General features: G+C 26.3%; 3 protein-coding genes across 3 annotated transcripts; all 3 read right to left on the reverse strand.

Annotated features, from left to right (window-relative positions):
• Positions 1-3684: 3684 nt before the first annotated feature.
• Positions 3685-4473, reverse strand: LOC113559097. Its single transcript, XM_026964685.1, has 4 exons — positions 4353-4473; positions 4048-4253; positions 3846-3970; positions 3685-3789 (listed from the first exon to the last, which is right to left on the reverse strand). The coding sequence occupies exons 1-4, from the start codon at positions 4360-4362 to the stop codon at positions 3696-3698; spliced, it is 435 nt and encodes a 144-aa protein (XP_026820486.1). The 5' UTR covers positions 4363-4473; the 3' UTR covers positions 3685-3695.
• Positions 4474-8024: 3551 nt separating this feature from the next.
• On the reverse strand, positions 8025-10344 carry LOC113559286 (gastrula zinc finger protein XlCGF7.1-like). The gene has a single exon (XM_026964954.1). It carries the CDS (start codon positions 10305-10307, stop codon positions 9552-9554), a length of 756 nt encoding a protein of 251 aa, XP_026820755.1. The 5' UTR covers positions 10308-10344; the 3' UTR covers positions 8025-9551.
• On the reverse strand, positions 10293-10849 carry LOC113559287 (acidic leucine-rich nuclear phosphoprotein 32 family member B-like). Its single transcript, XM_026964955.1, has one exon. It carries the CDS (start codon positions 10696-10698, stop codon positions 10330-10332), a length of 369 nt encoding a protein of 122 aa, XP_026820756.1. The 5' UTR covers positions 10699-10849; the 3' UTR covers positions 10293-10329.
• Positions 10850-13151: the final 2302 nt, after the last annotated feature.

Raw genomic sequence — 13151 nt, forward strand, 5'->3', positions numbered from 1 at the left:
ATCATGCGGAAATCCCGTCAAGGCAATTTGATACTAATGATACTACCGATCTTCGGCAAACAAAAAACTATCTTATAGTACTTTTTGTCCAGAATATTTTAAAAATAAGTATAGATTTTTAAGTATAATACTTATTCAAATATTCAAATATATATCATAACCTAATTATGTACCAAAAATTAATCCTTAACCAACTTTTAACGGTAGCTTCACTTGAATATTTTTTAAATATTTTTCCCATCCTCCTGGTACTTTTTGCAATAAATAAATTTTTATCGGGAAAAATAAAAACTCACGCAGAAAGGGATTTTGTTAACTTTTTTTGAAATTATAATTTTTTTTTTAACCAATTTAGGTTTTTATGGGTAACCGCTTAATGTGGGCAAACAGGGTTGGTCCCAACGTGCCCACATTAAGTGGAACCACTGTAGAATGAAATGTTAAATAAAATCTTGATAACTCGTATACTTAACAAAAAATAAAGACTCTACTTGACCATGAATTAACCACCTGTTGACTATTTCCTCATATAAATAACAATAATATATTTTGCAAAATAAGCAGTGATACATACAATTTAGTATAAATAGATTGCAGCACCCTCTATAAGCAAAGATTGTGCTAGGGGAGCAATTCTTATCATAAAATATCATTTAAAATAAATTATTTAATTTTTGTTTTTGTTTTTTTAAAAATAGGTATCAAATAAGAAAAAAAAGTAAAGGGTAAAGAATAAATACATATAATGTCTATCTAAATAAGCTAAATAATATTAATTATAAACTTGATAAATTAAGACTTTTGTAATAATATGTTTAGCTCACATATCATAATTGTATATTATTTAATTATTATTCTATAAAATAAATAACGGTAAAGTTGTCGCACGCAGATAACCGTTAATAAAATCCAATAATCACCATTAATCACTGATCAAGGAAACGATTTACATTGTTTGATCACGTAGGAACTCGGTCGTAGTTGTGACAATGTAGCACAAAACGTGTGATCTAATTCGTGTGCCGCCAGAGACAAGGGATGGCCCAATGAGAGTCTCCGTCGTCGGGGAGAAGGCAAATTTCTTTAAGGACGCGGAGGCCTTTGATGGAGCCGCCTGCGACACTGGCAGACTTGACCACGTCGTCTCCTCTCATCAGTGCAGGCGCACCACTCTTTTTGGTAACATCTCTTTAAAGAGCGCATGAGCACCAGTCATTTTAATAACATCTCCCTCAAGAGTGCAGAGCACCACACACACCCACCACACTGGAAACTGCGAGCAACAACTGGACCTTTTTCATTTCAACGAAAGATATCAGCGTTGTTTTTATTTGGATCCGTGTACTTAACACCTTCTAATTTTATTAAGACTACTATAGCATAATGAATACAACTCTGAATAAGGTAATGTGCATGAGCATCATTTTATTTGCGTTAATTTGTATAATCTGCTTATCTACGTTTTATTACTACGGTGTATTTGATTACATTCTCAAATCACGATCTCGAGAGCCCTCCGACGATCAGGAGGAAGGCAATAACGTAAATATTAATAATTTTAATATTTACAATCTGATAGGTAACTAAATTCTCCAGCACTTGTAAGTGAAGGGAAAAGGTTCCATTGATTCGGCATTTATTCAAGGCTTATGTCCCTTGTATTTGTCAAATTAGATTCATTAAACACGCACATGTTAGGTTTTACATAACTACTATTTTTACACAAATCTACTTATAACTTTATTTTTAATTTATTTTAGTTTTACGTTATTACACTTTTTATGTAGCTTTTGAGTAACTCAAAATTACCAAAAAGATTCATATTAATATTTAACACTTGGCATAATTTAAAACTATTATATAAAACACTCATTTGACCAAAAACGTTATTATATAGAGGTAAAGGTATATTTATATTTTGTTTGTATCTTTTACCATGATCATGATTAAAGCAAATGATTAAATGTTTATTTTTATAAGTTTTCACTTAAGTATCAAAATTAAAAATAAACGTAAAATCATTTACTTTTAGTTCGTTATAAATTAATGTAGTATTTGTATGAATTGGTAAAATAAGTAGATATTTAATCATGCAGTTTATAGTTACTATTGATGTGGATAAATGATTATTGAAAGTTCCGCCCCAAATCGAAATACCATACCTAAGTATATAAATAAATTTTACCAACGATAAATAAATAATTCTTTTGTGTGCATTATTAAATATATATTTTACTTCTTTAAAAAATATGAAAAAGAATTTTTGTAAAGTATTATTAATAACTAGTTAAAATATTTTTCATGGCATCATCAATAAAATGTATTAATTTTAAATTCGTCTTATTTTTACATAAATTTCCTATTATATTGATCATTTATTTTTTAATGAATTCAAGTTATAAATTTAAGAATATACAGATACATAGTCGCATAAGTGTGATAAATATAAATATTATCAAGATACAGATTTTAAAATAAAAAATTTACACTTTAAACACTTTAAACCCAATATCTGTTAAAAATTGAATAAAACCAGCTGATATTATAAACAATATTGTATATTGTAAATCATATAATATAGGTTAAGTAAATTAGTAACATTGTAGTATGGCAGACATTGAATAGACATTTTAACTTTTTGATAAACCAAATATAGAAATTTGTCTTGTTTAATAATTATTTATTAAATTATATCTACATTATTGTAGATAACTATCCTATTTTTTTTAACAATTAATATATCTATCTATATAAATATATAAATTATACAATATAATAGTAAACATAATATGGTTAATTGCTAACCAATACAATAATATATTTATACGTGATAAACTGCACTTTAAAACTAAATATGGCTTATTAATGGTAGTTAAATAATGGAACATTATATCATTTGAAAAATTAAAATAAATAATCTATCTAATTTTAAATTTAAATACAGAACATCTTAAATCAGTTTCTTAAAGTTTCAACTTGTTAAAAGTAAAAAAAGAATAAACTTTAAATAATTAACTAATGAAAACATTTTTCATCAGTAAATTAGGGAAATTATCATATATAAAGAATAAATAGCTAACAAACAATTTTATATATATAATTTGGAATTATAAATAGCCAAAAATATTCAGGAACAATTAAAAGATTTAGCACAAAGTATATATATAAAAATAACAATTAAAAAAGATTTAACTATTAGTCAGATTAAAATTATTAATTTACCAAAAGAACAAAGTAATGATGCAGCACACAATAAATTACCATATAATTTAATAAATCATCATAAATTTTGTAAATAGTTTAAATAATACATTTTTTTTGTTAAACAATAAAAAAAAAATAAATTCATTAGAAAAATTCAGCTTTATTATTATTACAATTATTTAAATTAATAAATTTTTTTCAGCAACCAATAAAAACCAGTATTTATGTATTAATTATCCTAATTTAAAAAATTACTTTATCACATTTGATTAATTCATAATCGGTTAATACCATTATTTTCCTTACCTAGTTATTTTGTAATATTTTATAATTTGTAAAAAATATTAAGAATATAATACTTTTCATGTAAATAGTTAATGGATAATATTATTAATTAAATAGATAAAAAAATTATAGTTAATGTATTTAAACAAAACAATAAAAGAAAGTATGATGTTAACTATTAACTAAAACTTACCCCTTTTCTATTATTATTCTTGCTGTATCACATCTAATTGTGACTCTTCAGTATTATCTTCTACATTTTGACAACTCTCCTGTTTTTGTTCTTTTTCTAACTGCTCTCTAAATATAAGAAAAGCATTTAAAATAATGTTAATTTTTTTACAAATTTAACAAACCTTTCAAGTCTATATGACAATTCGGGTTCAGAAGTATCTGCAAAAAATGCATTAAGCGAAGCTAATCTTTGCAATTTTAATTTTTTCCTACTTGAATTCTTGATTAATATCAAACCAGGAACTCTCTTTAAGTGAAATAAATTAAAAATTAAAATGATGATAAATATATTATTATAACAATATTATAAAACATAAATATTACGTCGGCATCAGAGACTGCATTAGATTCATTTCCATTTATATTATCTTCGTTGTTTTCGTTTTTGTTCCCTTTAGATAAGAGATTATCTTTAACAGGCTCTTTATAATTATTACCAATTCGATCCTCTTCATCGCGCACACCCTGTTTTTTTAGTTCTTCTGGGTTGGGAAACTCATCATTTTTCCTTTCGGACTTTGACACATTTTCTAGATAAAAGCAATATTCAAATTCAATTTCTATCGATATCGACAAACACTTGAGAAATTTAAATTACTAAATTAAGTAAATAAGGATTACATTTATACCTTTAATCATATTATTCCCGTAAAGAATAGGTCAACGGTTACAAAATATACACTAAAAATTGACTGGATTTAGAAGATATAGGTATTCGTATTTTATTTGAAATGGAAGTACACAAAAAATTATGTTATAAATTAATTTAAAAAAGACTATGACGCTACTCATATCAGTTATTATCATATAGACATATATGTCGTGATCTTGGAAAAAAAAATCAAATTCATCAAATGCATTAAACAAGGGTAATATTATATATTACCCTTACCCTAACTTAGGGTGGTTATTATAGATAGGTATTACTTGTGTCGCAATCTAGTGATGTCAATATAAATATTACACACCAATCGTTTCTGAGACTAACACACTAAAACATGAAAATAATAAATTATTTTTATTAAGGAGCATCTGCGTGGGGCGGGAGCGAAAGGAACAGTAGTTTTTTTTTAACATTTTCTAAGTTTCTTATAGTTGACTGAATTTTTTCTAATTTAATTAATATTAGTCATAATTATTGCAATTATATTAGTTGGTAAATTTGCTTACTTAAACTACAAATATATTGCTCTGATCAAGGGCGGATACAGTGATCCTTAGTTATCAACTAAAAAAAGGTCATCATCTATTTAAAAAAAAAATCTGTTGAAATATATGATATTTTTTTATGAACGGGGGGATTGCCCCCATTACCCCACTCATGTAATCGTCCCTGGCTCTGATACATGATTGAATTATAAAAGTATGTTTACCTTAATATTGATTTAATTTCTAATAAATGATTATATTATAGGTGCTTTTGAAAAAAATAAGAAAATCTATCTACTAATATAATAAAAGATAATATAAAAAAAGATTACTTATAGCAAAACCCTAGCATTTTTAATAATAAATAAATAGTTAATAAACATAAATAAAAAATATATAATCATACGTAAATAATATATTTTTTTAAATTATTACATAATATTGTTAAAAATAGCATAAATGCAAAAGTATAGTATAATAGTCTGTCCAGTGAGAGAACGTGCGAATTCTGCGTAACCCCTTGCGTCACCATACTATCAAAATTGGTTCGCTATTGCTGGGTATCATTGGGAAATGCGCAGAAAAACTGATTTTGGTTGGTTTGCTGCGCGTTTTCTCGCTGGACAGAGTATAGTGACTATATCTCATACAAAGATAGTACATAAATGTAACTATTTATTTTATTATTCTTAGTTAAAACAAAAAAAATTTAAGAAAAATATGATATTCAAAAAATTATCTTTATTCTATATATAATATATATATATATATTATATTTTCTACCACTTTTTACTTCAATATTATAATTTAAAAACTGCCTTGGCCTAGGTAGTTACAGATTTTATCCTCATTATGTAATGTAAAACCAATTAAGCACCTAAAATAAATCATTCATAAGAATATGAAAAAGAATATGCCAGGTTAATTAATTTGTGCGTGACAATCTTTTAAACATACTAAAAACTAAACTCAATTAATGGTAATTAAAAATATTTTTATTATTATTTATTAATATAATAATATTTTTTCTATTATTATTATATTAGTTATTTTTTTCTTATATTATTTTTATAATATAAATTATACCTTCTAACCTAATTTGTACAATACCTATTAAATTTATTAACATTATTTGAAGTTCAAACCGTTAATATCTCGACTTACAAATTTATATTTTTTTATTTTTATTGTATATTATAATAACACGAAATACAACTAGTAAACTTAAAATTAAATAATATAATATGAATAATATGATAAATTATTAAATAACAATAACATACTTAATATTAAACTAAATAAAACAGATATATTGAGCGAAGATACCAATTTCAACTTTTTTCTGTTTAAATTCTTGATTTGTATTAGACCAGCAACTCATTTTTAGTCCTATAAATAAAAAATTAAGCAATTAAGATATACAGATAATATTATTATGAGTGCCTTTAATAACCACATTGCTATAACATTCTAATAAATAAATAATAAATAAACATAAACATTAAATACCTAGGTATGTTGACATCATGAGCCTTCGTCAGATACTCAGATATACTTACACTTATGATGTTATCATCATTATGATTCTTATATTATTATCTTTAGAGTTTAGATACCTCATACCTACAAGATTCTCGTTTTATCCGCATCTTTATAATTATTGTTAATTCGTTCCTATTCACCAAGAATTTTCTGTTAATTTAGTTCTTCTATTAAACAGTTAGTAAACACGGGATTTCTTCTTTTATGGTTTGACAACTGCATTGGAACAAGATAAAACACACAAATTTTATAAATATCGACATAAATATGAAAGTAATAAAATAGGTAGGTATTAAATTAAGTGTAAGACGTGTCAAAGTAATAGATTTCGTGCATAGTAGGTTATATATAGGTATAGGTATAGCTTTAGGTATATATATGCTATTGCATATATATAGGTAGCTCTGTTCATATTGTTAATTGTTGTATTGTAGATTATATTACAATGTGTTTATTAAGTAGGAAATTTAAGCTAAAAATTAACTACCACAAAGAGATAACAGCAAAAATGTCAAATGAATAATTCACACAAATATAGTTAATTTGATTTTACAAAACATAATACGATTTCCAAATTTCAGTCATCTAGCACTTCAGAGTGTATAATTTAATAGGGTATGCCAAATATGGGATATACGTTGAAAAGAACATCTATTAATAGGTCTATTAATAACAATACCAAACATTAAAATCATTTTAATAATTAGATAAAAAAAGAATATGTAATCACATTTATTACCCCCGTTTGTTTTTCATACTTGATCTATCAAGGCACTCTAATTATCAGCAGTTTTGTATATCAATTAATAAAGAATTTAGTCAAATATCAGTTTTATGTTTATTGTTTATCTGTTGTTATCTATAATTTGTTCAATACTTCAGTCATAACTCATTACCTACTATTATTCTAAAACTTTGGAACTTGCTACTCCGTCTTTATTCATAAGTCATAACTTTAGAAATAAGAAGTGTCTATAAATTAGACATTTATAACACTATTAAAATAGTCTAATAAGTTGCTCTTTATGTGTAATAGGATAAACCTGAATGTAAATTTGATTTTTGTTTAGTCTTGATAACTGTACAGAAATACAAAATATATGAACATCTTGATCTGCTATTATTTAATATATATATATTATATATAATATTATATTTACCATACAGATATCATGCATGAGAAATAGATTTTTAGAATATTGCATACTATTTCAAAGAATTAATAATTTAAAATATCATATTAATAATCATCAAGTATTTTTCATATCAATAATAATCCAATACTTTATTTCACCAGATTTCGATGTTGAAGTTAATTAATCTATACTTAGAAATAAAATAATTTTCTCTTTCTAAACAACACTATGTAATTTATAATTGAACAAGCTATTGTATTTATTTATGTTATATTTTTAAAATTTCATAGTTTCAACTACACAAAACATTTTTATAATTTAATTAAAAATAGCACCTAGTTAAAATTTAATTACTGAATAACTGTACTGAAAATAGTAGTAAATAATTAACTTCAATGAAATATAATAGTATAATACCTAAGTAAATTAATTTATAATAACAACAGAGTTAAAAATTTAAAAAAAAAATACAAATTCTACAAGGCAGTCATTTTTATTATGGATACACATTATTTAAGAAGATGTGGTGCATTTATTTTATACCTCATTCTATCATACACAAGTATCACGAATATAAATATTTTATAATTGACCTATTATTAAATTGAACATAAGAATAATATGATATATTATGTTGGATTTATTACAATGAAGTAGATTAATGCAGGGTTATATGAAAAATCATTGAACAATTAATGAATCAATAGTAATCTAATAGTGCCTTAAACACAAAAAAGTAAACCAAGATTGGTATATTAAACTTTACCTAACTATAAAATATTTTCACTCAATCAGGCATAAATATTTTTAACATGGTTATCTCATCTTCAAATCAATTTATTAATGGATTTTACAATCAAATTAAAGAATTATAAAATTTTACCTATACCCTGTCTCAAAAGAGAATAATCACTTTTCGTGCTTACTGACTGACGGCTTCAGCAGAAGTGAGTCCAAATTTCCCACACCTTACTATCTGAAATTTTCCGAAGACAATGTATGAACATCTACAACTAATATTCCTAAATAATAATATTATTAAATTTAATTTGGGACCACCCAATAGTACAGGTTATTGGTGAGATTTGTGGAAATGGACAACAATCGGTTGACCGACTGATTATTTTCTTTTGAGACAGAGTATAATTATTAAACTAAAAAATTTTTCATTTAACCAGGCATAACATTTTTAACATGTTTATCTCATTTTTAAATCAATGTATTGATGCATTTTACAATTATATCTCATTTATAAATGTATTTAACAATAGGTCAATAAAAACCTAATATTGACCGAAAGTCCAATTATGATTTTACAAAACAAAAAACAAAATAATGTATTGTACTGTTCATAATATGATAGACAATAATAACATAATATCATACTTAGGTATTTATTTTTATAAATTACTAACAAAATTCAATTCAGTAAAGACTTAATACATACAAAGTGTTATACATTATAAACTTTAAAACTTACTTAACCCTAGATTATTCACATATAATAATAAAAATACTTAATTACATATTCACATACTTTTGCAATTTCAAACTTGGTAATAAGAAATTTATAATATAATCAAATTGAAAATATTTTGAACTAACGAATTGTTTAAATAGAGTTTACAAGAAATAACTTTTGGTATCTTTTCTCTAACTCACGTGGATTTAGTAATTGTTTGTTCCTATATAAGTATTGTGGAAAAGGAACTTTGACTAATTAAAAATAATACAATTTTTAAGAATGTTATTTAAAAATGTATAACATAAAAAATACAGTAAAATACAAAAAAAAAAAAATATTTATATACACACAAATATTTATATAATATGTTAAAATTATGATTTTATTTAAAATCAAGATACGGGGGGCTATCAGTTCAGCGTCGTTGGGTCGGTGATGGTGGAGTTGTTGTTAGTGGTGTCATCATCGTCGTCGTCATCATCATCATCATCGTCGTCGACGTCGCCTGCCATGCTTTCCGCCACCGCCGCCGTATGTCATTCGTCGTCTGCCATTCCCGCCTCCGGCGACGAGAAGAACAAGTTTTTCCGCTTGCCCGGCTTAAAGTGGAGCATTTCGTGTTTGCGCGTATCGCACATCTGCACAAACCCTCGGCCGCACACACTACATTTGAACGGTTTTTCACCCGTGTGAGTTCGGATGTGCAACGTCAGATCGTACCGCTTCCGGCACTTTTTATCGCAGTGCGGGCATTGGTAATTTCGGGTATCCGTATGGACGATCATGTGTGCGTCGTGCGACCCCTTGGTCTTGAATGACTTATTGCAAAGCACGCACGAGAACGGCCTTTGGTTGTAGTGGACAGCGTTTACATGTACGTCCAGTTGTGACTTTTGTGCAAATCGCTTGTGACATATGTCACACACGAACCGCTTATCATGCTTAGTCTGGTGCACACCCAGCTGCTGCTTGGTGTAACATGAGAAGTCACAGTGGGAGCAGTGCACAGTCTTTTTGGCGGTGTGCGTCAGCAGGTGGTTCATAGCGGACGCTTTATTTTTGTACATATTGCCGCATACGTCACACGCGAAACGCACTTGTTTAGAGTCTATCGTGTGCGTGGTGTGCATCTTGGAGTGTTTCTCCTCCAGGTGGTCTTTGAACTCGTCAATGGACGGGAAACTAATACGGCACAGGTCGCACTCGTACATCTTGTACTCGGGGTGCCGCTTCTGGAAGTGCCGTAATAGGTTATACCGGGTCTTAAACACAGTCGCACATATCTGGCACATGGTCTCTTGCTGCTGTTCGTCTTCATCTGCGGTACCTCCGTCCAAAGAACTGCTCACGTACAATTGTCGCACAGTGCATGCCGCTTAGCTGGTTGGAGTCCTCGTCTTCATCTTCATCCTCTTCTTCGTTTTCGTTCTCCTCATCGTCCACTTCACCGTCGTTTCCGTTGCTTCCATCGCCATCCTTTTGCAGATCTTCCATTTCTCCGCCTTCAGGACCATCCAGTTCTCCACTTTCTGGACCATTGGCGTTCAGTGCATTCATGTGTGGTTTGAATTCATCACTATCGTCGTGATTAGTTACTTCGTCTCCTTCGCAAATCGAGGTGACGTTCACGTCGGTGTCGTTGGGCAGCTGGTGGTCAATTACGTGATTACTGTCTTCTCCCATGACGTCGTTCAGGTATTCTTGCTTCGGCACCACGAGACCTGCAATCGTCTACTACTGATATATCATCTAGCCGATGGCAATTCATCAATCCATTAATGTCGTCGTCGATACCTGCTGCATTCAGGTACATATTGTCGTCCACGGAATCATTATCCACTTCTCTGTCGAATATTATGTCAGAGATTTCACTGAAAAAAAAAAACGGTAGTTTTAATAAAACATAGTCAAAGTAATCATAATCAGCACAGAAAAAAATAGCATGCTGTGTTTTACGATTATACTAAATAATTATTTTATCGAACACTCATTATTTCAAAATCTATTAACGTTTTTTAAAAAACATTTTTACATTATATGTAACTAGTTGAAATAAAATACCATGTTTTACTGTTGTTTTAACTTTTTTGAATGACAACATATCTTGAATTCTTAATTCTGCATCAAAAATGTTTTTGAATATTTCGATACATAGAAATTATAATCCAGATGAGTACTTTATGGTTTATAAGCATTTTAAATCTTGATAAACGAAGTAGTAGACTAACATTTTTTGGGGTATCCCTGTACCTCTATACTCCGCACACCTAAACTTTAAATACCTATACCTCATAAATTAATAGTCCAAATTTTAATTTTTTATATATCTACATACTCTGAAAGATATTCTACTTCATAATATGAAATTAAAAATGTATGTTGCCATTAAAAAAGTAAAAACTTGGTTAATTATAACGATGAAAAATATTCTCAATAGTACTAAATCATTTTGAAATAATGAGTGGGGTTTGATAAAAGAATCACCTTGTATTAAATAACAAATGTTAGGTTCGATTAAACCTAGTCATCATTCATTTTTTCTATTTAAGAAATAGAATTTCTTAATTACTTAAAATACTTTTAAAAACATATAATTATATTCTTATATTGCTGTTTATTGCTTATATTTCATATTTTAATTATATATTTGATACACCATTCACAAGTCAGACATACAACTTAAAATGTTTAATACTTTAATTATTATTTTTTAAATAGAAATGATAGTAATTATTAAAATGATATAGGTACATCCCAGTAATTTGATATACAAGAACACAAGCAATTGCTACACATTTTTTTTTTTATAAAATACTTATTAAAAATAAATAAATAAATTTCAAGCAGGTTCAGTTTTAAAAAATATATGTAGTAGCTAAATGTTGTAAAATGTCTTTTTATTTATGCAGACAAAAACTAAAAGTGTTAATAAATTATACTTTAAAACTATGCATAGAATTATGTGTATTAAACTTAAAACTATATAACTAAGTATATGTTTGTGTAAGAAAATTGGTATTTTAATACAGGAAAATCTTCTAATTTATATTTATCAGAAACGATAGGGTAAAGTGACTCATCTTATTTCATTTATATAAATCACTTTTGAGTCTATATAATTTAAAAATATATATATTAATTACTAAGATGTATTGTAATAAAACTATTTTTTTTAAATAAATAATTTGGTTTATTTATAACTTAATAAATATACAATAATTGACACCATATAGCCTTGATAAAGTTAGTTTATATATTTTTAGTCATTATTTAAAAACTATATAATAATTAATTTTAGACACTTGTTTTAAAAATAATATATTTTAATTTGCTATAATCAAGACAGTGAGACTTTCAGTTTTGGATTGTGTATTTTATTATACTTTTTTTTATTCTTATGGTTAATTTAATATGTTATTTTTAAGCCAAAGAATATAGAATAAAAATTAATAATATTATTCTCAAAGCTTGTATTAAAATACTTCATATTTAAATACACAGAACCTTGAAAATTAATAATGATGATGTCTAAAACAATAATGTTAGGTTAAAAATAAAAAATCAACTGACCATAATAAATAATATAGTATATAATATTATACCATATTAGGTATATAGGTAAAATAATATACAAATAAATTGATTAATTTGAGTACCAAAATTTACTTATTATACAACTATTTAATACCAAATTACACATGAAATATTAATACTAAATCAGTTAATTTTTACAAAATAAATATAATATAAAAAATATTCTACAACTATCATCAAAAAAAATCTTTATTAAAATATAATTTACATGAATAGTAGTATTATAATATTATTTTAGATAAATATAAAAATAAAATATTTCAAATATAGTAAGTAGAAAAATATGATAACATTTAAAATGTATATGTTTATAAATAAATTTAAACATTTAGTACATAAAGTAGTAATAAGGTAATATTCATAAAAATATATTAAACATAACATTAAATAAGTATGAAACTACAATAGGATATTAACTTAAGAAAAATAATACAAAGAATATTCTTGACATTAATTTTGTCTTATTGTTCATGTAGGATGCTATACTATTATTAGACTTGAATGCAGAAAATATTTGAATTTTTAATTTGAAAAAAAAACTT

Source organism: Rhopalosiphum maidis, chromosome 3, assembly GCF_003676215.2.
Source record: "Rhopalosiphum maidis isolate BTI-1 chromosome 3, ASM367621v3, whole genome shotgun sequence".
NCBI classification, from domain to species: Eukaryota; Metazoa; Arthropoda; class Insecta; order Hemiptera; family Aphididae; genus Rhopalosiphum; species Rhopalosiphum maidis.

Coding starts and splice junctions, on each gene's coding strand:
- LOC113559287 (XM_026964955.1), bottom strand. CDS start 10,698: ATGGGAGAAGACAGTAATCACGTAATTGACCACCAGCTGCCCAACGAC.
- LOC113559286 (XM_026964954.1), bottom strand. CDS start 10,307: ATGTGCCAGATATGTGCGACTGTGTTTAAGACCCGGTATAACCTATTA.
- LOC113559097 (XM_026964685.1), bottom strand. Junction 3,971..4,047: donor ATGCAGTCTCTGATGCCGAC/GTAATATTTATG, acceptor TTTCACTTAAAG/AGAGTTCCTGGTTTGATATT. Junction 3,790..3,845: donor TTGTCATATAGACTTGAAAG/GTTTGTTAAATT, acceptor TCTTATATTTAG/AGAGCAGTTAGAAAAAGAAC.